General features: G+C 41.4%; 1 protein-coding gene across 1 annotated transcript; it reads left to right on the forward strand.

Annotated features, from left to right (window-relative positions):
• The first annotated feature begins 892 nt into the window (after positions 1–892).
• On the forward strand, positions 893–27,129 carry TTC4 (tetratricopeptide repeat domain 4). Its single transcript, XM_054573636.1, has 10 exons — positions 893–1,085; positions 1,650–1,767; positions 4,577–4,738; positions 6,451–6,528; positions 8,221–8,345; positions 18,225–18,311; positions 19,878–20,092; positions 20,668–20,749; positions 23,834–23,916; positions 25,978–27,129. Exons 1-10 carry the CDS (start codon positions 975–977, stop codon positions 26,078–26,080), a joined length of 1,164 nt encoding a protein of 387 aa, XP_054429611.1. The 5' UTR covers positions 893–974; the 3' UTR covers positions 26,081–27,129.
• The last annotated feature ends 549 nt before the right edge of the window (positions 27,130–27,678 follow it).

A 27,678-nucleotide genomic window follows, 5' to 3' on the forward strand; every position in this document is an offset into this window, starting at 1 on the left:
TCTGCAGACCTGTAAGAAGCTCTGATTTCCGCTGATCTGTGGCCTGGCTACCTTTCCTTCTAGACCAGGCTGTGGGCTCCCTGAGGCTGTATCACCCAATGCAGGGCTGGCAGCCAATTGCTGGGTAATCCAGTGTCTGCAGAACGACTCACCTGGCCTGGAGGCCATATTTCCATCTCAGCTGTGGGGAGCAGTGGGAGGTTAATCTCGGAAATAGATCTGATTATATCACTTCTTTCCCCCAAACTTTCCAAAATGTCCCATCGCACTGAGGAAAAACCCAGTCCTCAGAATCAGCCCCATTATCTCTCCCACCTCACCTTTCTCATTCTGCTCCAGCACCCCATCCCCCAAGCTCCCCGGCTGGGTGTCTGCTCTACCGGCTCCCTCCACCGTGAATGCTCGCTGCCCCCCCACCCGCGCCCCAACCTCCTAACACACACACCCTGGCCACTCCAGGCCTCCTTTGCTTGAACGTCTGTCCACCAGTTTAAAAGTTTACTCCCGTAACTCTTGCAAACTCTCACATCTTGTTTATTGTCTGTCTCTTCTCACTAACTTATCAACTCCTAGAGGGCTGGGATTTTATCTGCTTTGCCCACCACTGTATATCCAGAGAATACAATAGGCCTGGAACCCAAGAAGGAGTTTAGGCAACGTGTGTTAAGCGGCTGAACGTACGAGCGAATGAAATGTTAGCGGGGCCTGCAGGGGAAGCCGGATTTATCCGTCAACCCAAAAGCACTCGGGGGGCGGGGCCTGTGGCTGATGGGAGGGAGGGGCTGGGCGGGGAAGGTGCTGGTCCGAGGGACGTCTGGAGCTGGATTGGCTACGCTCCCACTACGCGGAACGCTAGGGAAGCGGGCCGGCGCTGCCCGGAGGATTTAGGGAAGGGCGCCGGCGCCGCCGGAAGCTGTCGCACAGTTCTCGGCGTCGGGACTGCGAGGTCGTGCCGCGAGGGCCCAGGAGCTGCAATGGAGCCGGCTGATCTGGAACCCGTCTCCGTCGACGCTACGGACTCGTTCCTGGAAAAATTCCAGAGCCAGCCTTACCGTGGCGGCTTCCACGAGGACCAGTGGGAAGAGGTAGGCGGGTCGGTGGGCTCCGCACCCATGTTGGGGCGTCGTGCGAACTTCAGCGGCTCTCAGACTCCGGATCCCTGAGTCTGCCACCAGACTTGTGGTTTCTGCTCGTGTGTTAACAGTCGACCTGGAGGGATTGAGGGTCTTCTTAATGTGTCAGTACGTTTAGGCGTGCAGGTTTTGGAGCCAGACCTGTGACTCCACCAGTCACTGGTTCAGATACAGGGTCAGTTGTTTAACTTCCCGAGTCGTCTGCTGCGTCCGTAAAATTGCCATTAACTGTTGCACGAATCTCATAGGATTGTGGCGAGGATGAAGGAACATTTAGCGCTTAATTAATGATTACTACCACTCCTGTAAGAATGTCACAACTGAAAGAATCTTTAGAGATCATTATTCTACACTCTCATTTTATAGATGCGAAACTGAGGCCTGGATAGGGAGCAGTGTAGCCAATCATGATGTTTTGCAAATCATAATAAGTAAGAAAACTTTGACGAAGAGACTTGGATTTACTCAGTGGCAAATCCCATTTGTATAGTTCATTCTTGTCTTAACAATCTCTAGGAATTTGAAAAGATCCCCCTGTTTATGAAGAAAGCACCATCAGAAATTGATCCCAAGAAGAATCCTGACTTGGCTTGCCTCCAGTCAATTATTTTTGATGACGAGCGACCTCCAGAAGGTATCTTTCATGACTCTAACATTTGTTCTGTGTCTCTATTGAATTGAGGTAACGAATGAGTAGTTCTGGCCCTGGCCCTCGTGGCTGGGTTGGAGCACTGTCACAGAAACAAAGGGTCTTGGGTTCCCTTCCCAGTCAGGGCACAAGCTTAGGTTGTGGGTTTGGCCCAGTCCGGCCCGTGTGAGAGGCAACTGATGGATGTTTCTCTTTTCAATGTCTGTCTCACTCCCTTCCCCTCTCTCTACAATAAATAAGCTGTCCTGGGGTGAGGATTGAAAAAAAAAAAAGTGAGTCGTTCTGATTTATAACAACTAGTAGTTAGCCTGAGATAATGTGTCACTCTTTATTCCACATACAGTTTTTTGGATACCCTCTAAATGCTAGACATTGGGGATACAGGGATGAGGACTGACCTCAAATGTCATGCTGCAGTGGGTAACGAGATTGTCCTAAAGAATCAGGACAAACCTGCATGATAAGTGCCAACATGTAGCTATATACTAGGTGCTGCTGGAACACTGAATTTGCAGGAATTTGAACTGAATCCCAGCAATTTTGTAGGCTCTTACTAGGGTGAGGGTGGAATTTGCATTCCAGGAATAAAAATAACATAAGCAAAAGCAGAAGTTTAATACCCTCCCCCACTTCTCTTTTCAGTAATCAAAAAAAAAAAAAAAAAAAGTTAGGGTAGGTATGCATTTTTCCTGTATGCTTCCTATTTTGTATGCACTTAATAATCTACCTTGTAAAATATTTGGAATTTGATTATAGCATTAGGTACCCATGACTTTGTTTCTCCGTTTTAATACCTAGGTTTATAGTACTTTTTGGGTTATGTTTCCCTATTGGTTTCTTCTGTTTGGTTTATTATGTTTCATTGTTTCATGATTTAGAATATTTTTAAAGGATATTTTATTGATTATGCTATTGCAGTTGTCACATTTTTTTCCCCTTCCCTTTATTCTGCTCCACCTTGCACCACCCCTCCCACGAGCATTCCCCCCACCTTAGTGCATGTCCATTGGTTGTATATGTAAGTTCTTTGGTTTCTTCATTTCCTATACTATTATTAATGTCCCCCTGTCTATTTTGTACCTACCATTTATGCATCTTAGCCCCTGTACCTTTTCCCCCATTCTCACCCCTCCCCCTCCTCACTGATAATGCTCCATGTGATCTTCATTTCTGTTCCTGTTCTAGTTGTTTGCTTAGTTTGTTTTTGTTTTTAGGTTCAGTTGTTGATAGTTGTGGATTGTCATTTTACTGTTAATAGTTTTGATCTTTTTCTTAGATAAGTCCCTTTAACATTTCATATAAGAAGGGCTTGGTGGTGATGAACTCCTGTAACTTGACCTTATCTGGGAAGCACTTTATCTGCCTTTCCATTCTAAATGATAGCTTTGCTGGATAGAGCAATCTTGGATATAGGTCCTTGCCTTTCATGACTTTGAATACTTCTTTCCAGCCCCTTCTTGCCTGTAAGATTTCTTTTGAGAAATCAGCTGATAGTTTTATGGGAAATCCTTTGTAGATAAATGTCTCCTTTTGCTGCTTTTAAGGTTCTCTCCTTATCTTTATCTTGGGTAATGTAATTATGATGTGCCTTGGTGTGTGTTTCCTTGGGTCCAACTTCTTTGGGACTCTCAGACCTTCCCGGACGTCCTGGAAGTCTATTTCCCTGGCCAGACTGGGGAAGTTCTCTTTCATTATTTTTTCAAATAAGTTTTCAATTGTCTTGCTCTTCTCCTTCTGGCACCCCTATGATTTGGATGTTGAAACGCTTGAAGTTGTACCAGAGGTTCCTAAGCCTCTCCTCATTTTTTTGAATTCTTGTTCCTTCATTTTGTTCTGGTTGAATGTTTATTTCTTCCTTCTGCTCCAAATTGTTGATTTGAGCCCAGTTCCCTTCCCTTCACTGTTGGTTTCCTGTATATTTTTATTTATTTCACTTTGCATAGCCTTCACTTTTTCTTCTGTTTTGTGACCATACTCAACCATTTCTGTGAGCATCCTGATTACCAGTGTTTTGAACTCTGCATCTGATAGGTTGACTGTCTCTTCCTTGCTTAGCTGTTTTTCTGGATTTTGATCTGTTCTTTCATTTGGGCCATATTTTTTTGTCTTGGTGTTCCTGTTATGTTGTAAGAGGCGGAACCTTAGGTATTTTCCAGGGTGGGACAACCCCACATCTTTGTGTTGTATGTAGGGGAGGGATCATAGAGGGAACAGTCCCACTTGCTCCACTCTTGGCTAGCTTTCAGCCACTTCCCTCGTTACCCACAAGTAAATCGGACCCTTCTGGTGCTGATTCCTGGATGGGTGGGTTTTTGTACATTCTAGGACCCTGTGGGTCTCTCCAGTGAACTGTCCTGTGAGGCTGGGAGTTTCTTTTGCTGCCACAACCCCCACAGATTTTTACAGCCAGAGATTGTGAGGGTTTCTTTTTCTGTGCTTGTCTTGCTCCCTAGTTGTTCCTCCTCGTTTACCTGCAGGCAAATGTGGGATCACGTGGCCCTCCAGCTGCCACCTTGCTGCACATCCTCTCTGCCTCGGTTGCCTGGCTCTGCCCCTCCTGCCAGTTTGGATGAAAGTTTCTTCTTTAACTCCTTGGCTGTTGGACTTCCATACAGTTTGATTTTTTTGGAAGTTTGTGTTTTTTGTTTTTAAATTGTTGTCCTCCTTTTAGTTGTGTGAAGAGACAAAGTATATCTACCTACCCCTCCATCTTGGCCAGAAGTTCGATTTAGAATATTTTTAATGAGCCTTTTTAAAAATGGGAAATAATGATTATTTCTTTTTTTATTTGCAGAACAGGCCAAGACCTATAAAGACGAGGGCAATGATTACTTTAAAGAAAAAGAGTATAAAAAAGCTGTTACTTCATATACTGAAGGCTTAAAGAAGAAATGTACAGACTCTGATTTGAATGCTGTTCTCTATACCAACCGGGCCGCAGCACAGTACTATCTGGGTAATTTATTCCATTGTTGAGTACTTTTAAAGAGTTAACTTATGATAAAGTCATTACAATAGCCAGTGGAGAGTTTGAGAATGTCAGGAAGAGGAGCTAGTTATCCCAGATACCTAGGATTGTTTACTCTAATTGAATTCTGATCTTCCTGGTAGACTTGGTGAAAAGAGAAACCAGATAGATTGCATAATTTTTGCTATCTGAACCAAATGAGTGACATCAAATACCTTAATACATGAAGTGGTATGATCTGGGATTTTTTTAGCCCAAATGCTTCTGTTTCCTAAAAAAAAAAGTCATGTTCTTCCCCCCAACCCCCAATCCTTCTCAAGGATGCTACTGTAGAAGGATTAAGGTAATAGAGAACTTTGTGTGAGAGAGACTATATTATCTAAGGGAGAATTTCTCAAAGAGTATTCTGTGGAACCATTGAAATAAAAAATATTCTTTGGACAAGTAAGTTTGGACAGTGCACATTGGTATGTTAAGGACTCTCAGATAACCTACAGCAAAGAACCTTGCCCTGTGATTCTCAGGTTTTGTAAACCACCTCTTTAAGTAACACTTAATCAGCATGCAGTACTGTTCTGCAGATGTGACTTTGGGAAACACTGATTATTTACTGGTGACTAGCCTTGGTCCTTTTGAACCCATGTCTCTCATCGAAGAGTTGAGAGAGGACTTGGGAATGACCACAGGCGTTCTGAGGGGCTGGGAGAGGATAAGCCTCGCAGTCTGTCAGGGATGAGTCTGTTGGGACTCATTACCATTTGAGAAGGGTTTCTCCTCAACTATCTTCTGTTCCACCTCTTCTCACTTAGCCTGTCTCATTGTAAAATTCTAAAAATTAAGAGCGGTATAGCACTTTAGAGATTATCTGGGCCAGGCAGTGCCTTCATTTTGCATAGGCCCAGAGAGAGCGACCCTTTGGTGAAAGCCTGAACCTGGACCAGAAACCCAGTCTTCTCATTTCTGGAGGACTACATTTTCATCATTCAGTAGACAGTATTCTGTGCCAGGTACTGGTGTCATAGAGATGAGTAAGGCCTGACTTTTACTGTTTAGTGCTAGGCACTGCACTGTGATCAAGAGCTACATAGTTCCTTTCCTTGGGGAACTTAAGGGATGCCATTTATAGGGCTAATAAGAATAAGCACCTTGCAAGGAAAAAAAACGTGTGTGTGCGGGGACACCAGAGGAGCAGATGCCTAACAGTGAGAGCCATTCCTTAAATATGTCACTGGTAGGGCTTACAAAGCACTTTCACATTTGTTATCCCTCTTGACCTCATTGCAACTATGTAAAGTAGGATAAATTCTTAGGAGAGTATTGTTGGGTCAAAGTGTACCCACAAAATGCATGCTAACTTGTTCTCTAATTCACCATTGGAGTGCCCTTTTCCCATACCCGAATATTATCAATTATTATCTGTACCAATTTCATGTTAATTTTAATTTCTCATTATTCATGATGTTGAACATTTTTTCATGTGCTTATTAGCTAGCCAGCTATAGTTCTGTGGACTGGTTGCCTGATATTATAAACATTTCTAAGGCTTTTGATGAGCACAATTATATATTTTTTTCTAAAAACAGTTCTGATTTATATTTATCCAAGATTGTACAAGAATGTCTTTGTCTCTATGCACAACATTTTGGAAATATTCTGATCTTAAAACTTGTTCCTTGTTTAATTAAATGATGTTTCATTAGGCAATTTTCGTTCGGCTCTCAATGATGTGATGGCTGCCAGAAAGCTAAAACTCCGCCACCTCAAAGCAATCGTAAGAGGTACGTCTTGTAGAACTACAGTATGATTGTAAGTAAGGAAAAGGTAGCACGCACTGTACCAAAATTTGAGACATTTTAAGCTTTGATATTAAGGTGCTAAGATACTAATGAAGTCACTTTATTTATACAACCTTTATGTTAAGTTCCAGGTCCTTATCAATAACAACATGCCATTTTAAAAAGAAGTCCCCAGAGAATAATCTAACTCTGTGTGTTTTAAGAATTTGTAGAGAAATTGGGATTCCTCATTTTAAATTATTAAAGAAAAAAAATAAAGCAGTTCCAAAGCCACAATCCAATTTTTTTTTCCAGTTTTTTTTTAATTGAGCCCTGGCCTATGTGGTTCAGTTGGTGGGAGTGTCATTCTGTAAACAGAAAGGTCATGGGTTCTATTCCCAGTCAGGACACATGCCTTGGTTGCAGGTTCGGTACCTGGTTGGGGCATGTACAAGAGGCAGCCAATTGATGTTTCTCACATAGATGTTTCTATCCCTCTCTCTCTCCCCCCTTCCCTTGTCCTCTCTCTCTAAAATCAGTGAGCATGTTCTCGGGTGAGGATTAAAAATTTTTTGTTGATTGAAAGGTGAGATCTTTAAATGCAATGTTAATGTTAATTAAAAGATAAGTTATGCAACCTGTGCTGATAACTCTGATGCTGAGATGTCCCCAGATTATTTTTTCTCTTGTAGTCTGACCTTTCTATATAATAATAGTGCTTTTATTACTTTAATACTTCACTTTTTTTTTTGAGAAGTTTAAAGGCGCTTTGCAAACTTTAATTTATTCCTCAGATATTAATTTTCCCTATATCTCCATGGATCAATTTAAAATGCTTTTTCTAAGTTATGCTTCTTTAGATATTGATGATTGGGGGTGGTAAGTAGATCCATGTTCCTCATAGCGAGAGAAGGTACTGAATAAAGATTGGCAAGTAAATTGCGTGTAGTCCTATGGAATTGGCCTGAGGCTGGAAGTCTGTAATCCTCAATTGAACTGTCAGTTTTACCTTACTGTGTGACCTTGGCAAGACATCCAGTCTGAGTACCAGTTTGTTCATCTTTGAAAGATGAAGTTGGATTCTGTTGACATCTAAGCACTTAGAGTTCTCCTATTTTGAAATTCTGTGGAAATCCCAAAGAGGCTAACTGGAGAAAATTGAGGACGATTAAAGGAGAGGCAGCTTAAACTGGTAGTCATCAAGAACAATTTTAGGAGAGACCTGTCTTTGGTCTTGCCACTGCTTTTATTAATGGCTGAAGCAAATTCAGACTCCATTTAAAAAAGTCACCTGAGATGGGCTTTATTCTTCTCATTTGCAATGAAGAACCTGAAGCTCAGAGATGGTCAGTCCTTTGTCTAATTCCTAGTTGGTAAATGACAGAGCCAGATTTCCAGCCCAGATCTGTCTGATTCCAAGGCCTGTGCTTTTTGCCACTAAGCTGTAGTCTTCCTTACTTTAAGTGTCTTAAGACTAGGAAGGCTCACAGGAGTTTTGAGCTGAGAGGACTAGAGATCCTCTGATCTAAGATACGAAAAAGTAGTGTTCTTAGTCTTGGGAATACAGTACAAGGAGCTTTACATGCTTTCCCCACAGGCCGCTGGCTGGCAGTTAGTGGAGGTGGGGATTCCTTCTCAGGGGGGCTCTTCCCATGCATGTTTTCCATGGATCCTAAAGGGTTCTGGGTTCTGCAGGTGCCTTGTGCCATCTGGAACTGAAAAACTTTGCCGAGGCTGTGCGCTGGTGTGATGAGGGGCTGCAGATTGATGCCAAAGAGAAGACACTTCTGGAAGTAAGGGCTAAAGCCGACAAACTGAAGGTTGGTGGCAAAATCAGCAGCCATTTGGCATTTAATTAGCATTAATGAATTAATTAGCATCCCTCAGATTGTGTCTTTTGGCCATCGTAAACTTTTTCTTCTTTAAAAATAAAACCCAAGAACCAACAAGTTCTAAACAAGATGTCTAAGCCCTCATAGAGGCAGGTGGGCTTCTATGGCAGGCCACTGTCAGTGATGATGCCCAGGTCAACAGACCCCCATCAGGCAGGCCCACCGAGAGATCCAGCACACAGGGAGCCATGAGCATTCTGGGGGACACACCAAAGGAAGTGTTGACCCGAGCTGTATCTCTAGTTGTCACAGAAATGGAAACAGAAAGGAAAGCAATGTCAGCAGATGAGCTGACTCCACAAATGACAAAAGTAAAAAGGAGACATAGAGCCACCTGAAATTGAGTCAAGTGAAGAGACGAGTGATATATTAACTGACACAAAGGAAATTAGAGATTGTCTACCGGAGAGAATTGATTCTGTCTTTGGTGCAATTGATAGGTTGGCCAAGTTCATGGAGGCTAAGTATAAATCACTAGAGACAAAAGTAGATAAGTTACAGACTGATGTGTCTAATGTATTCCATACCAATGCAAGGTACTTCAACTAGGAGGTGGTATCCACGTCATCCAGGTAGAACCAACCCTCTGCTGGCTGTCACCATTTCCTTTTGCTTTGCTTTCATGCCCAAAGCAAACCTCTTAACAAATGAGATGATTGGTAATCTTTCTGTTTAATTTATTTTCTCAATTACAAATCAAGAAAATTTGTAAATAGTGTACAAGGGCATATGTCTTTGAAAATATACTTTCATTGTACAGAATCAATTCGATAAAAGTTTGTTTATCACTGTGTGAAAGCCTTGTTAGCTGTGGATAATACTGGGCTGGCCAAAAAGTTATTATTTTTTTTTTCTATATGATGGCTCTAAGCAATGGTTAGTTGTCTTTAACTTCATTTGAAACAATTTTGTTAAGATTGTATTGTGACAGCTGTCATGTCAGCATGTATTTAAAAAAAAACTTATCAAAATCGGTGAATTTTTATGTAGCATTTTTAATATTGAAGATAGAAGAAAATATGCAACATTTTCAGCATATACTTTATTATTTCAAGAAAGGTAAAAACGCAACTGAAACAAAAAAAGATTTTGTGTAGTGTATGGAGAAGGTTCTGTGACTGATTGAAAATGTCAGAAGTGGTTTGCAACGTTTCATGCTGGAGATTTCGAGATATTGAGGACGATCAACGTTATATACCACACAGGGATCGGCTGACGTACTCAAAATATCCAAATTAATAAAGTTATTGGTGAAAATGAAAAGTGTCTCTTATTTTACAGAAAAACTAAATGGACTTTTTGGTCAACCCAGTAATATAACACGCTGGGACAACAAATGTAAGAATGATAACTCTGGGAGAGACACGCTTCTCTAATTACAAGTGGAAGAGCCAGATTAGGTTAAATACTTTGCTCTGATTAAATCTTCATAACGTAGATATCAAAACTTTGATTTTAAAGTTTTTTAAAATGTGACTTTCTTATCTGAAAAATAATCTGTTATAGTTTTCTATGTATTACACATTTCATTTTTTTTCTTTTAGTTTTTTTTGGTGGTGGTGGTTTTATACATTTCAAAGGGGAGGGAATAGTCCCAAAATGTAAATAATGGAAGAGGTGGATTTCAATTTAACATAAATTCTGTTTTCAGATCCCGATGTTTATTCCTGAGCAAAGTATTTAGTACCTAGATATGACGAAGTATTTAGATATGACGAGGCTGATTTTAAGCTAACAAGTGAAGGTATAGTACCCCCTCAGAAGAATCCTGCACTCCGAAACTCTACAAAGAAAAATTTCCATACCTTCTGTCACTCCATCTAAAACCTTAAAATCTCTACAGAATTACACATAAACACTGTCAGGCTTTAAATGATTGCCTATTTAAATTTTTATACCTACCACTACTTTAATTTGTGCCAAGTTAGCAAATTAGCAAAATTTCAGTAGTCAAACATACTAGCAAACTGACTCCATATTGCTTTTGGTGTCAGAGTATGCCTCTGTGTATCTTGGTCATAGCCAAAAGGCCAAGAAGCAGTACCTCTGTGTATCTAAAAATACATAATGCGGAAGTGTTCGCAAAGAAAAGAAAGTATCTGCTTTCTCATTAGGTTACTGAAATAATTTAATGCATACTATGACTTGTGTTACTGATACGAGTTTTAATGTAGAGGAGACTGTAGTGTACCAAGTGATACGCCAGTGTTTCATTACATTCATTTATAGAAAAAAAATCATTGTTCTTGATATGAATGCATAAAAACCTATTTTGTAAAGTAAACTGCTTATGGGGAGGGAGAGTTTGCTTTAAAAAATGTTTCACTACCTACTATAGAATCCATATTCAAAAATTGCATTTCCAAGACACTTATGGTAGTTTTTCTACCAAACTCCCTATTACATCAAGAGAGTATACTTCTGGAAAGAGAAATAATTTGGCGAGAATGTCTTACTACCCCCTGACTACCCCCTAAGCTTGGTTAAAATTTTAACAGACAAATGTTTTGCAGCACTTTATAATAGGCTGGGGATGGGTGAAGGTGCGGGTTATGTTTGGAAAATGCAGAAAAGCCAGAAGTGAGAAAGACATGTTTCACTCTATAAAGATTCCTTAAAAATTAATCTTATCAAAGCTGATAGATATTTTTATTTTAGAACTATGTTGTTAAATACTACTTCGAATGTTAGAACTATTTTGATCTGTTTATATACTGTGGTTGAAAGAATGTCAATTAAATCCCTTTCTCCAAAAAGGCTTAGACCTCAACATGCTCTATTTAATGCATCATGTTTCTAATGACATGCTTTACATACTATCACTGTTCGTTGCAAAGATATAATACTCCGTGAAATTGATGTTACTACAGAAAGTTTGATAAGATAATTTAAAATTTTTTAAAAAAATGTATTGATGAGAGAGAGAAAGAGACAGAGAGAGAGAGAAACATTGCTTCGTTGCTTCACCCATCCATGCATTCATTGGTTGTTTCTTCTATGTTCCTTGACCCACAACCTGGGTATATCAGGATGATGCTCTAACCAACTGAGCTAGCCAGCCAGGGCTGATAGGATAATTTGTTTGCAATAACTTTTGATTACATCTCGTGTGAGATTTATGTTTCATGCTGACAGTGTCTACATAAATGTCTAAGCCTGATATTCTAAAACCTCAGATATACCTAGTGGATAGTAACCGTTAACAGATGACTAATTTCTGTTTGTTTCATTTTATGAAATTTCAGGTGTTTAGTTCAATGGTAATATTGATTATACATTCACTGCATTAAATATAAATGAATAAATAAATTAATTAAATAAACCCCAAACCAGTCCCAACCATTTGGAATGCTGGAGGATACAGATGAGTAAACAAAGAAGTCAATAAATAGTTACAGTGTGGTAGAGGTAAGCAAGAATATATAGTAGTGGTATCTGACTTTGCCTTGACCAAGAGCAGGGCAGAGATGGGGGTAGCAAGGTTTGCTGAAAGAGGAGATGCCTGAGTCTAATCTCTTTGAAATTGAGCAAGAGTTTACTCTGGAGGTGGGGGGTTGAAGAAACATTCCAAACAGAAGAAAGCAGAATTGATTAACCTTGAGTAAGTTCCTGGTATTTCTGAAACTCAGTCCCCTCTTTGAAAATAGTAAACATATACCTCAAAGTGTATATATTATGAAGATTAAGTGAGAATGTGTGTGTATGTACATTTGTACACTTAGCACATTTCTTAGACATGCAGTAAGGACTACATAAATTTGTGGCTAGTGTGTCTTGAATAAGTAAGAAATGGCGTAAGACAATCATAGTCTGTCTGGTTGTGGGGGTGGTGGTGTAGAGGAATGTTTGTCAAAAACAATTAGAGGCAGTTATTTGAGATTTCAGTTGCCTGGGGCAATAGATAACAGCTGATGCAAACAGTAGGTTTACCAGAACACTTAAAAGAAAAAGCTGGGTAATGAGATTCTGTAAGACGTTTGTAAAGCTCTAACATATTCCTAGGAATCTAGAAGGTCACATGTGTGCCCAGGGCCATGCATGTGCTCAGGAAGGATCTGAGAAGGCCCTAACCTCTTCTCTCTGGTTGATTTGGAAGTTCTGTGCAAGGCAGGAAATGAAGGTTAAGGCTGAATTATAAATTGCTTGGGTGAGAGTTGGAGGTATGCTCCAACGTGCACACACACAGTCCCTTGTTAAAGGCTGGGAGACTTTCTGGCTTCAGGCATTTAGGGAAATTTGTGTAGGTATTAGCTGACCACTGAGCTAACTGATTGGAGACTTTAATGGTCACATACAACAGAGAATACTGGCTTTATAGAATTAGTCCAGAAAAGTCACTTAAACGACAGCAGCAACAGCAAACACTGCAGGGGTGGAAGGACAGAGAATATGATTTCCAGAGTTGCCACATTATACTTAAAATACCCAGTTTTCAACAAAAAATTACAAGACATGCAAAGAAAGAAGAAAATACAGCCATACACAGAAAAAAATAATTCAAAAGAAATTGTCCCTAAGGAAGCCCAGACATGGGACTTACAAGTCAAAGACTTTAAACCAGCTATTTTAAGTATGTTCTAAGAATAAAAAGAAACAATGTCTGAAGAACTAAAATGAATATGAGAATTATATCTCACCAAATAGAAACTATCAATAAAGAAAAACTATAAAGAACCAACTGAAAATACTGTTGTTGAAAAGTACAGTAATTGAAATGCCATTCACTAAAGGGCTCAGCAGTAGAACTTTGAAAATAGGTTATTTGTGATTACCCAGTTTGAGGACCAGGAAAAAAGAAGAAAGGTGAAGAGAGACTCCTGCAGAATGTCATCAGGAACGCCGTCACAGGCATAATGGGAGTTCCAGGAGAGAGAGAAAGGGGCAAAAGAGTATATGAAGAAATAAGGGCTGAAAACTTCTCAGATTTGATGAAAAACAGTAATCTACCCTCCCAAGAAGCTTAACAAACTCCAAGTAGGACATACTTAAATCTATACCCAGACACATCATAAACTGTTGAAAGTCAAAGACAAAGAAGAGAATCTTCAAAACATCAAGAGAGAATTGACTCTTCACATATAAGAGGTCCTCAATAAAATTAAAAGTTGATATCATATCAGAAACCATGGAAGCCAAAAGGCAATGGGATGACATTCAAAGTGCTGAAAGAAAAGACCCAGCCAAGAATTCTATATCCAGCAAACCTGCCCTTCAGAAATTAATGAGAGGAAAAAGTAAAACTACCTCTATTTGCAAATGATATGATCTTATATAGAGAAAATCCTAAGGAATCCACTAAAAGAACTATTAGAACTAATAAATTAGTTCAGCAAGCTGGTAGAATACTTCAATATACAAAAATCATTTGTATTCCATAGAGTTTTAATAAACATTCCCAATATGAAATTAAGAAAACAGTTTCATTTGTAATAGCATTAAAAAGAATAAAATTTTAGGGACAAATTCAACAAAAGTATCATAAAACTTATACTTTGGAAATACAGAATGTTGTTGAAAGAAACGAAACCTAAATAAGTGGGAAGACATCCCATGTTCATGGATCAGGTCTTACATTGTTACGATGACAGTACTCTCCAAATTGGCATATAAATTCAGTGCGCTGTACATCCAAATCCCAGTTGGCTTCTTTTTAATCCACACCTGAGGATATGTTCATTGATTTGAGAGAGAGAGGGAAACATCCATCAGTTGCTCCCCTGAATGTCCCCCAACCGGGAATCAAACCTGCAGCCTTTTAGTGCTTGGGATGATGCTCCAACCAACTGAGCAACCCAGCCAGGGCAAAGACAACCCAATTTTTAAAAAATATATTTTACTGATTATGCTTTTACAGTTGTCCCAATTTTTTTTCCTTTCTCCCCTCCACCTGGTAGCCCCCTTCCCTCCAGCAGCCACCCACCACCCCCTACTTAGTTCATGTCCACGGGTCGTGCATGTTAATTAAGTTCTTCGGCTTCTCCCTTTACTGTAGTTTTAACACCCCCCTGTCTATTTTGTTCCTACCAATTATGCATCTTGATCCCTACACTGGTTCCCTCTTTTTCCCCCTTTCCCTCCCAGCTGACAATACTCCAAATGATCCCCATACCTGTGATTCTGTTCCTTTTCAGGTTGTTTGCTTAGTTAGTTTTTGTTTTTGTTTTTTAGATTCAGTTGTTGATAGTTGAATTTGTTGTCATTTTAAAGTTTATAGTTTTAGTCTTTTTCTTAAATAAGTCCCTTTAACATTTCATGTCATAATGACTTGGCGATGATGAACTCCTTTAGCTTTACTTTGTCTCGGAAGCACTTTATCTGTCCTTCCATTCTAAATGAGAGTTTTGCTGGATAGAGTAATCTTGGTTGTAGGTCCTTGCTTTTTATCACTTTAAATACTTCTTTCTAGCCCCTTGTTTGCAAAGTTTCTTTTGAGAAATCAGCTGACAGTTTTATGGGAACTCCTTTTTAAGTAACTCTGCTTTTCTCTTGCTGCTTGTAAGATTCTCTCCTTATCTTTAACCCTTGGCATTTTAATTATGAAGACAACTCAATTTTTAAGTGGACAAAGGATATGAGTAGACATCTATTTAAAGATGATACACAAATGGCCAACAGACACACCAGAGATACTCAATATCATTAGTCACCAGGGAAATATAAATCAAAACTCCAATGAGATACTATTTCACACCCACAGGATAGCGGTACTTTTTTGAAAAAGGAAAATAACAAATGGTGAGAATATGGAGAAATTGAAACCCTCATGTGTTGCTAGTAGAAACGTAAAATGGTAGCCACTATGGAAAACAATTCCTCAAAAGTGAACCATAGAATTACCATATAACCTAATACTTCCACTCCTAGGTATATACCCCAAAGATTTGAAAACAAATACTTGTACATGAATTGTCATAGCAACACTGTTCATTCTGGCTAAAAGTGGAAACAGTCTAAATGTCTATCAACGAAAGATAGATAAAATGTGGTATGTCGATATAAGGGAATATAATTCAGCCATAAAACAGAATGTAGTACGGATACATACCATAGTGTATGTATGAACCTCAAAATACTATGTTTTGAAAGAAGCCAGATATAAAAGATCACATATTGTATGATTCCATACAGGATACAAAACATCCAACGTAAGTCAACCTATAGACAGAAAGCAGATAAGTGGTTGCCCGGGGTTGGGGGATGGGATAAATTGGGACTGGCTGCTAAAAGGGCTTGGGGTTTTTTTTTAGGTATTTAAAAGTCTTGGAACTAGATAGAGGTGATGATTGTGCAATATAGTGAATAAGTGAAATGCCACTGAATTGTTTACTTTAAAATAGCTAATGGTTAATTTTATGTCATGTGAATTTCACCTCAGTTTTTTAAAATGAAAAAATACATACTAACCATAAAAGACAAAATTATGGATAAAATAGGACTTAAGTCAAAACCTAGAAAAAGATGTATCATTAAGAAGAGTGAAAGGCAAGCCACAGAATGGGAGAAAATATTTATAATACCAGTATCTAATAAAGGATTTGTATCCAGAACACACAAACAAATCAGTATGAAAGTATATAAAATGTGCCAAAAGAAACACACCTCTCAAAAGATTTACAATAAGCACGTGGAAATATGTATAGTATCATTAGTTATCAGGGAAATGCTGATTAAACCTCAGCAGGATCCCAGCTGACAAGACTGACAATACCAAATAGTGACAAAGGTGTGGAGCAACTAAAATTCTAATACACTGCCCATGTGACATAGAATGATATGACTATGTTGGAAATCAGTTTGGCAGTTTCATATACATTATCTTTAGACCCAGCAGTTTCACTCCTAGGAATTTACCTAGGAGAAATTAAAACAAGTTTATAAAAAGACTTGTATGGGAATGCTCATAGCCTGTTTTATTTATAATAACCCAGAAATAGGCCTTGTATCCAATAACAGAAGAACAGGTAAGTGAAGTTGTGTATTTATACCATGGACTATCACTTGGCAATAAACAGAAACCTATAGTGGTGAGATGGGAGGTAGAGTAACTGCAAAGGTGCATGAGAAAATTTTCTGGGGATAGAAACATTCTCTGATTGGAGTATTGAGTACTCAGGGTATACATTTGTCAAAACTTATCAAACTATACATTTAAAATTTGTAAATTATACCTCAACAGAGTTGATTTAAAAAAAGGGGTCAGCAAACCCATAGTTCAGGGCTCCTCTGACCTGACCTGGTGGCTGTTCTACTTGATGTGTGCTACCGAGATCCCAAACTTTAGGTGAGACAGCAGGAAACCATACTCACCCACTTGCATCCTGTAAATCAGTAAACATGAGACAGAATCCAAGTCATTCTTTATCATCCACTTTAATCATTCTCTATTGTGGACCAGACACTGGTCAAGTGTAGATCTACTAGGAAGGCAGAATTGGATATAGTTCTAATGGTATCCATGGGTGGGGCACTCATGATGGTGTCATCAAACTTGCTAACAGCAGACAGGATTTTTGGAGCTCTCATGGCAGACTGGATTGGAGAAGAAATGACCAAGAATTATCAGCCCATATCTCCCTGAAAAGATACTTTGTCCACAAGTGAAAAAAAAGATCTGTTAACCTTTCTGGGGCGTTTATGGGGAAGTAGATGGATGGTTGGTGCTATATTTTAGAGCAGGGGTCAGCAAACTGACCCACAGGCCATATCCAGGGCTGTTTATGCACACCCTATGAACTGAGAATAGTTTGCTATCAACAAGACCAGACACTATATGATAGAGACCATACATTGTCTGCAAAGCCTAAAACATTTACTCTGGCCCTTTACAGAAGGGGTTTGCTGATTCCTGTTAATCTACAGTCTTGAGGGTAAGAGCAATGTCAACTCAGTTTGGGTAGATTAGCAGGAGAGGGAAATTTAAATTATATTTCTGCCAGATTAGGTAGACTAACAGCAGTTTTCTCTCACGGATTATAATTGTGCAAAAGACAGAGCCTCTGATAAGTTCTTGCACTGGGTTTTCCCAGCCATCCTAGTGAAACCAAAATGCCCCATAGTGGAAAAAGAAATACCCTGGCTGGCTGGCTGAGTTGGTTGGAGTATTGTTTTGTAAACCAAAAAGGTTGTGGGTTCGATTCCTGGTCAGGACACATGCCTAGGTTGCAGGTTTGGTGCCTGGTTGGGGCACGAACAAGAGGCAAGCAAGTGATATTTCTCTCTCACATTGAGGTTTCTCTCCCTCTTCCTCCTTCCCCTCCCTCTAAAATCAGTAAGCATGTCCTCAAGTGAGGATTAGAAAGGAAGGAAGGAAGGAAGGAAGGAAGGAAGGAAGGAAGGAAGGAAGGAAGGAAGGAAGGAAGGAAAGGAAGGAAAAAAAAATGCCCCATAGTGGTATCCAAGCAATGTCAGTCCCTTTACCAAGAATACCCTTTCTCCTTCCGGTGGACTGGACCCTCCCTTGCCTATCTAAACCCACCTCCCCAAAGGGGCAGAATCGGTTACTCCTTCCTCTGTTTCATAGCACTTGGTTCACACCACAAGGTAATGCAAACCTTTTACTTGTCTGACCCTCTCAGTAGACTGAGCTCCTTGGGTACAGGAACTGTAGATTTTTAAATTTCTGCTGCCACTGGTCCTGGTACCCAGACATGGGCTTTTTAAATGTTTATTGAACTGAATTCGGCCACTGGCATCCCTTGACATAGAAACCTGGATTGGATAGAGACAAGAGATGGTAATTTAGGAACAGGCTGGGTAACAAGAGGAAGCAAATTCCCTAGAGCTGATGGATCTGAATTTCATTTTCAGCGAACTGAACAGAGGGATATGAGGAAAGCCAAGTTAAAAGAAAAGAAGGAGCAGAACGAGAATAAGGCTTTACTCCAGGCCATCAAGGTGAGTTCTCAACCCTTATGCCCATATGGCCTTGTTAAATCCACAGATCCCGAGACCTCCTGGGAATGTTTCTTGGGATGCTTTACCGGAATGAATTCATTTTCTCTCCATGTGATGAAGGGGCTCTGGAGTCAGACTCCTTGAGTTCAGTCAGCTGTCCTACTTGTGTACATGTGTTGGTTTCAGGTAACCTGTACTGAGTAGATGCTGTGGGTTAAGCATCATTTAGTCTTCACAGAGGTAAAGATGCCTCACACAGCTAATGTTGGTCGGAGTTAGGTCCTTGATCTAAATGAATGTTGTCTGATCCAAACTCCGCTTTTATCTGGTAAGCCAGCCACTTGGTGAGCCTTGGCTTACTTGGTCTTGGTCTTCACAAGGAGGTAACACCTGTTATGAGAGAGTGGGGTACATTCTTGGTTTCATTCTTGGGCGAGTTAAATTATGCACCCATTTAAGTGACTTGCTGACTTTGAGAACATTACACTACTAAGATGCACTCCATTAGTCCCTCCCCACAACAAGCAGACTGTTAATACATATTAACAGGTTAAACAAAATGGAATATTCCTGATTCTCCATCACTCAGAATCAGGGATTTGGTCATTTTCTAAAATGTAGAATATTGGGATGCCCAGGCATTTGTACACAGACCTTGTTTTGATTCTCTCCTTTAGTCTAACTGCATCTCAGAAACTTCACTATACAAAAGACAGTGTATTACACAAAGCCATATATACTATGACCAATAGTTTAAAGCAGAGGTCAACAAATTGCAGCTCTGCCTGTATGTTTATGTATTACCTATGGCTGTTTTCATACTACAGTGCCAGAATTGAGTAGTTAACTTCAACATACACCATTTGACCCACAGAGCCTAAAATATTTATCTAACCCAAGGAAAAGTTTGCAAACCCCTGTTAGGAGATACCATCAAAGGCAATTTTGATTGCATGTAATTTTCTTCTCATTTGTAGCCTGAGGAATCTGTACACAAACGTAGGAGTGACTCTACTATTCAGGCTTTAGATTTATCCTTATTCCCATGATATAGTCAAGATTAAGTCATTGTGCATTATCTTTAGTGTTCTGTTCCTAGCTAAACTGAAGCATTTCCATTTTTGTTCATGCCACATGCTTAATCTTTTTTGTGCCTTTTTGTACATGCCGTTCCTTGGGGTGGAATCCCCTTCCACCTTCCCCCACTCCTACTTTTCCGCCTTTTGAAGTAGAAATTCCCCAGTCACTTCCAGCCCTCAGACTGAACTAATTATTCAGTCTGCAGTTCCACAGCTTTACTTCTGTGTATTATATTCATTTCCATAGGTCCCTCCCCACTAGACCATGAGCAAGGTCTTGAGGGCAAGAACCATGTCTAGCTCATCTCTGTTGTGGTAGATGTCTGGGGAAGTTGAGTTAAACAAATCATGCCCCCTATGTGCCAGGCCTCAGGGGTAATGAAGATGAATCAGGGAGCTTGCAGTGTTCTGGTTTCCCTATTTAAGTGAAATGGGTTTGCATCTTTCCACACAGTAAGGTTGCTTTGTGTTTCTGTCTTTACTCCAGGCTAGGCACATCAAGCTAGTCTATGAAGCTGCCGGTGAAGATGAAGATTCAGCCTCAGAAGGTCTGTGTAAACTCCTGGACGGGCTCAGCTTTGAGAACCCCTATGGAGCCAGGCTGAGTATAGATGACCAGGGCAGACTGAGCTGGCCTGTGCTCTTTCTGTACCCAGAGTATGCGCAGTCGGACTTCATCTCTGCTTTTCATGAGGACTCCAGGTACTTGCTTGCCCAAGAACCTCTGCTCTTGATTGGCATGTCCTTTTCCTGCTGTCTCTGCAGGAGGGACAGGTGGATTTCTGGTTGAGGAGGGAGGAGAATAGTGTAGAGGGTTTCAGTCCGGTTTGGCATAATCTATCCTGTAGCTGATTTCTCCCTTTGCTAACTAGCTTTGCTGTCTCACCATTGTACTGATGGGGCTGAAACAGTGTTTGTACATATCTGGTAAGATATGAAGTCATTGTAGGCAGTACGTGCATAGTAATTTACGTGTATATTTATTAGAAAAATTATAACTAGCAGTTTTAACATGTGATTTCCTAGGGTTAAATGCTTACAATGTAGCTAAATGTGAGGAATGTTGTTAAGGTTGAATCAGGTTTAAATTTAAAGAAAATTACTGTGTCATAATAGGACAAGTGATACACATTTAGGGCACTGTTGTGAAAATGACTTACATTGCATTTCATGTTTTATACATTCTCAATATCTCTCTGATTTGGTCTCGGGGGCTGTGATGTGGGAAAGTAGATCATGAGTTTTTGATACCCAGAAAGTACATGTTATATCCTTAGGTTTATTGATCATCTAATGGAGATGTTTGATGAAACACCCTCTTGGGACTTAGAGCAGAAATACTGCCCTGATAATTTAGAGGTAAGAGATTTTATTTGGTTCCTCTTTGGGATTTTTTGAGGGGTGTGAGAGTTTTCATTGCTTTTTTAATAAATCATGGTAAAATATACAGAACATAAAATTTACCATTTTATATTCTATATATTTACCATACCATGTTTAGTTCTTTTTAATTATAGTTATTAAATTATATAATTATAATTGTTATTCATTACAGTTCAGTAGCATTGAGCACATTCACATTATTACGCAGCCATCACGACTGTCCATCTCCATTTTCATCGTCCCAAACTGAAGCTCTGTCCCCATGAAGCAACTCCCCATTTTCCCCTCCCACAACCCTTAGAAACCACCATTTTACTTTCTGTCTCTGTTAACTTGACTACTTCAGGTACCTCATATGAGTGGAATCATGCAATATTTGTCTTTGTGTCTGGCTTATTTTACTTAGCATAATGTTGTCAAGGATCATCCATGTTGTAGCATGTGTCAGAATTTGCTTTCTAGAGCTGAATAACATTCCATTGTTGGGATTAACAAAATAATCACAAATTACAGTGCAAAGAATTTGTCTTCTAACTATTTCAGAATAAGATGCCAACTGATCCCCCATTTCCCCTGAATGCTTCAGTTTCTATTTCCCACAAACAAGGACATATTTTCATCATCCCAGTCAACCACCAAAATCAGAAAATTGACTTCAGTGTACTAGTACAGTGATTTTGAACTGCTGTTCCACAAGAATTTTTAAAACATACAATTCCTGGCTATTTAGCCTGGAGCACAGACCTCTTTTCCCTTATATTGTCAAAGAAAAAAATGACAACTGGCAATACAACAATAGCCATCCAGTGAGAGTCAATCAAAATTATACCTATTTCTTTGTCAGATGGGGGAGATTACACACACACACACACACACACACACACACACACACACACACACACACACACACACACACACACACACGTTTTTTGGTGTGCTGTAGAATTTTAGTAATTAGCTTATGTGTGCCATGAGATTAAAAGGTTGAAGATCGCTGCGCTAATACCATCTAATCCTTGAACTCCCTTCAGTGTTTCAAATTGTCTGATTAATGTTCTTTATAGCAAACAGACCAGTTCAGAGTCACACGCTGTATTTTGTACTTAGTGGTCATGTCCCTGTAGTCTCCTTCAGGCTATTGAGGAGTTTCCCAGTCTTTCCTTGATTTTCTTGATCTTACTACTTTTGAATATTACAGACCAGGTATTTTGTGTCAAGTCCATCAGTGTGGGTGTGTCTTTGTTTTCTCCTGACTAGATGCATATTTGACTGGAATATCACAGAGGTGATGCTCTGTTGCATCCTATCCGTTGCTCTTGATTTCAGTTTGTCCCATTACCGATGACATTCACTTTGATCACCTCATTGAGGTGGAGGGTCCGACAGTCTTTTCTACTGTAAAGTAAATCCTTTTTCCTCTGTAATTAGTAATTTATAGGGAGGTACTTTGAAATAATGGAAATATCCCATTGTTTATCAAACCTTCAACATAATTTTTTATATCAGTGGATTTAGAGTTTCTTATTTTATTCATTGAGTTATAATCGTTTACTGTGGTTAAGTTATACTCAAATTAGCTCAGATTTGGCCAGTGGGAATTCCTTTAAACTTGTTTTTATGTTCCTTTGACTTGTTCCCATTTTTTTAAGCATTTCCTTGTTTTCTGGCACAAGGTGTTCTAGGCTCAAATTGTGCTTTTCTTGTCCCAGTTCTGGAATCAACCATTTTCCCGTAAGGAACCCTGGTTGTTTTTAGTGGAAAAGTGTATTTGGAAGCCAAGATCCGTACAATAGGGATGTGTGTGTGTAAGTGAGAGAGGAGGAGGAAGAGAGAGAACATGAGTATCTTACAGGTATCTTCAATTCTAATCCAACACTGCAGGATCTCTTTTCTTCCTTTCTATATTTGTAATAGTGGCCTCTATTACTCTTCATGTATTTATTCATTTGATCAGTCCCCCTCCTGTCACCGCCATGGTTCCCTCTCCTGTGCAGAGTCTTCCTCACCCTACGTGGACCCTGGACTCCCACATCAGGCTGCTGCCCCAGCGCAGGCGGCCTCCTCATCCTGCATACACACTGTCGAACCCCTCTGCATGAACGTCTTCCTTATCCTGCTTGGGTTCTCACTCTCCATGCCAGCCCGCCCCTGCCATCAGTGGTTGCCTTTCGCACCGTGGTTGGGCCCTGACACCTCATATAGGCTGTCCCTGTGCATGGACACCCTCCTCACCTAGCATGGGCTCTCACACCCACTCTTGACAGCCATCTTACAAGGAAGCCCTTCTCACCCTGCTTAGGCTGCCCAGCCCCCAGCGAGGACCCCCTCCTCCACTGGCTAGGCTCTGACACGCCTTATGCCCTGCTGCCCTCCATTGCAAATGGCTTGCTCACCCTGCCTGGGCTTTGACTCCTCACAGGGCTGTTCCCTGTGTGGACACCCTTTTACCCCTGCTCTGCACTATCCTGGCCTTCTTCCTGCACACCTAATGCCTCTAGGACTGAATTGTTAGAAACGGGATGGCTCGTAGTCCTGGGCTTGAGTCTTGGCTCCTCTGTTTACTGGCTGGGTTTCACTGGTGAGTTATTTCCCTTCTCTGAGCCTTGGTTCTATCTTTGGAAAATGATGCTGATAGTACCTTTCTATTCTTTTTTAAATTTTTAACATGATTATTTATTTATTTTAGAGAGAGGGGAAGGGAGGGAGAAAGAGAGGGAGAGAAACATCAACATGAGAGAGAAACGGTTGTCTCTCGTATGTACTCAAACCAGGAACTGAACCTGCAATCCAGGCATGTACCCCGACCGGGAATCAAACTGGACCTTCACTTTGCGGGATGATGCCCAACCAACTGAGCCACACCAGTCAGGGCTGATAATACCTTTATTAGTACCATGGGGGAGGATTGAGTGCTTTATATTCCACAGCTCTGTACAGGAGGCATTCAGCTAATAACAGTCACCATCTCTGTAACCTTTCCCTAGACTTGGCCTCAACATGCCTGGTGCTGCTGCAGTCCTTCGTTTGTATCTGACTCCCGCTCCTCTCTTAATCTTGCAGGTCTACTTTGAGGATGAGGACAGGGAAGAACTGTACCAGGTGCCTCCCAAGTGTACCCTGCTGCAGGTGCTGCAGCACCCACGGTGAGTCACTTCATGGGCTGAGCAGAACAGGGAACATGCTCACCCACTATGCCAAGGATACAGCCAGGTTCTCGTTCCACTGCCGGTTGTCTCGTACTTCCTGCCTTCTGTCCTGGACACAAAACTGCGAGATGGCAGCCATAGAGACTGGCCTCGCCATATGCCAGACAGGTGGCAGTGTGATGACTGAGCTCATCACGCTGCAACCGTGGCATCCTCAGCCTGGGAGAAGTGAATGGGACTAGTCTGGGGAGGGAAAAGCTGCCTGGCTTTTGTACCTAAAGACAGCCTGGATGGCTCTCCTGCTCCCAGTTGTGCCTTGTCCCCCGATACTGTTACATGGAAAGAGCATTGGCCCTTGAAGTCCTGGCTGTGTGACTCTAAGCACACACTCCCTCTCTGGGGCAAATTCCTCGTCTCTAGAATGAGAATAACAACTGTGGCCCACGTATTTCTCAGGTACTTGAGAGCTGATGAGAGTAGGAGGCAGAGTGCTTTTGTACACTGAAGGGTGGCCTTGTTCTAAGGAGAGCACCTTCGTCTGTAGCAGTGGCAGTCACTTGGATTTGGCAGTTGTTGCTTTCTTTTGCTTTGGGGTGTTTCGGGACTATAAAGGAATGCCCTCAGTAGATGTGTAAGTTGACTCTTGGACACGTTTGCCCTGATCTTTGAGCAAAGCAAATGCTCTTGCATTTAGGCTCAAAGGGCCCATGTGTTAGGGGAACGGCAGCGGTCGGGTGCGGTGGGGAAGGAGGCCGCAGAGCTAGGCTAAGGCTGCGAGGGAAGGCCTTGGATGTTCTGCTGAAGGAGCATGGCCCTTATTCTGATGGCGGTGTGTGGGGCCCCTGAGGGTGTTTGTTTAGGTGAAATTCACACAGTGATGTACAGATTTTAAGGGTACTAGTTGATGGCGGCGCCTGAGATGGGGGTCAGGTTGGAGAGAGGTTTAGGAGGCAGACTGAGTGGGAATTGGTGAGGTGGTGACTGACAGGGCAGGGTGCCCCGCTGGTCTTTAAGCTTCTGTTGGGTTGGCAGGCAGGAGGAGAAGATTGCTTTAAATATGATCAATTACTTTTCTTGGCAGTGTTTTATTTCTGGCTTCAAATCTCCTCTCAATTTTATTGACAATTTTTTAGCTGTTCATTTTCTTAGTTGTTAGTAAATTACTTAGATTCTTTAAAGTCCTGAGGTCTGCCCTCCCCAATCTCCAAAAAAGGAGGAGGTGGGTCTTGAAATCAAAACAGAGTGGACTGATTTGTGGAGCAGAACCAATTTAATGCTTCTCAAAAAATGTAAAAATGCTTTTTAAATGATTGGTATAGGCAAGAGGCTGCCCAGGACAGGTTTCCAGCAACGTCAGATCCTGGACTAGATGGAGCCAAGATTCAGGCTTCTCTGTCCAAATCCAAGCACATTGGGTAATGATAACACCCCTCAGCCTGAGCCAAGGCCTTGCCCTTTTCTCCAACCTGCCCCACTCCATTTGCTTTATGCCCAACAACAGCAAACATCCTGGTGACCTGCACAGCCTGGCTTTACTCACCAGGCCCCGTCATGTCCCACTTTCCACATGAGTCAAGTTCAGACATGACATCCTCCAGGAAGCCTTTCCTGATTCCCCTTTCACATAGAGGGAATCATACCTCTTGGGCTAAGGCTGTACCTCACAAATGCTTCTACAGTTGTGCCTTGCTGTCCTGAATTGATTATGTATCTCCCTCCCTCCAGCACTTGAGAGCTGAGACCATCACTTTTGTTTTTAAAACCGTTTTCAGCACAGTGCCTGGCTTACCCTGTGTATTCACTATTGAATGAATGATTGAAAGCATGTTCTTGTTTAGCCACAGACACTAAGTGTTAGAGGACTGGCCCAAAGATTTTGAGGAGGCAGGGTCATGCTAATCTGCCAGATTTATAAATAACCTTAGAAATAGATATGCTAAACTTGCATTTTAATGTTGATTTACATCCAAAGGTTCACTTTGATTGTTGTTGGGAGGGTCCATGGATGATTAAGATTGCAATTCAATTAACCTCTTTCTTTTGTTGTGTTGACTGCAGGTTCTTTGTAAAAGCCCTGACACCAGCATTTTTGGTCTGTGTGGAATCCTCTCCTTTTTGTAGAAATTATCTCCGGGTGAGAAATATGCAGCAGGTAAAATGATCGAGCCAGGCTGTGGAGCCAGCCCCCCCAGACCTCCCTGACCCTCTACCTGGGACATAGCATACCTGAATCAGCTGGACATGCTCCTAGAATCCAACACGTTTTTCTGTCATTCTGGGGACAGTCCTTCCTCAAATTGTAGGCAGTGAGGAGCTGCTGACTTCTCTGAGCTGCAGCTTCTCTGGTCAAAGTGCTGAGCCTCAGCTGGTCTTCACTCTCCTCTGTTGATAACAAAACTCTGCGCCTTGGTCATGACATTCTTCGACTCACTGTGAGCTGTGTTAATGAGCCTCCATCTCTGAAGGGACCATCTTTTGCAGTTACCACAGCAACTGACCCAAGGAACCCACTGGACTGGCTCAGGATCCAGTGACCTGGTCCTGAACCTTTGTGGAGTTAGAGGCTCTAGGGAAGCTACCCCTCAAACTGCACATACACACAAACCACACATGTAATTTTGAGGCATTGAAGCTGAGACTCCGGCCTCCAGTTATTTCATGAGCACGGAGGGTTGCTCTGGGGATACTGTAGATGCCTTGGGGTGTGATGGGGCCAGGAAAGGCGGGTCCTTTTTCTGTATCTATAAACACCTGCAATCTGGGATCCTCCAGAAGCCCTAAGAGGTTTGCCAATTTTCCTGATCTTTGCAATATGGGGGACTGTGATACACTTGAACAGTGGACTCTGCATTCTTTCCCAGTTTTCACATTTTAGGATTTTTTGCCTTTTAAACTGAAAGATCTTTTTGATTGTTGAATCATTGTCACAGGTTGTACCTAGGTTTTATATGCCTTTACCTGTAGCCACATGACTACTCGCAGTGCCCACCCCATCCCCTGGGGAGGAGTGCGCGTGCCTGAAGAGCCATGGTGTGGAAGGGTCATGTTCTTTTCTCTCTGCCGTGAGAACACATTTCCCAGACGGGGGCTGTTCCTTCAGCCTGGGTGCCAGACTGGTAAGACATGTGGAACAGAGCTACAGGAGCTGCCCTTCAGCCACTGATTGTAATACGAGTGAGAAATAAATGTTTGTTGTAAAAGCACTGATATTTAGGGGTTGTTACTATAACAAAGCTAACTATTGCGTCATTCAACTGAAACCAGCTGCTGTCCGTAAGATGGACTAACGTGGGGTTTTGTGTCGTGTGCTTCCTTGTCTTTGAAGGGCAACTTGCTGTGGCATATTTACAAAGAACCATGCAGCTTGTGGCCAGGAAGCTGAAGTTCAGCCTCCATCCTAAGCTGAGCTGAAGCCACATTGAGACCATTCTCCCTCATTTCCCAGCTAGAGACTCCTGCTTGGTTCTCTTTGTGAACTCAGCACTTTGTGTAAGAGGCCTGACATTCAGTTAGCAACAACCCTACCAGGCATTGCAGGGTTCCCTGTAGCAGCTGCCTCCAGCCACTTCACTGTCTTGGTGCAAAGCAGGTTCCATTGTGCCTCCTTACTCCTCTGTGAAACAGATGGATTGCCCTGTGCCCTCCCAGGACACTGTGAGGCTGAGATGAGATGACAGATGAGAGCAGGTTGTACATTCAAAAATAGATGCACCTGATGGGTCACTGTGTGACCTTTGTCCCTGTCACCTACCCCTTTCG

This window comes from Pteronotus mesoamericanus, unplaced genomic scaffold, assembly GCF_021234165.1.
Source record: "Pteronotus mesoamericanus isolate MK-2021 breed Mesoamerican mustached bat unplaced genomic scaffold, CSHL_Meso_final contig_105, whole genome shotgun sequence".
NCBI lineage: Eukaryota > Metazoa > Chordata > Mammalia > Chiroptera > Mormoopidae > Pteronotus > Pteronotus mesoamericanus.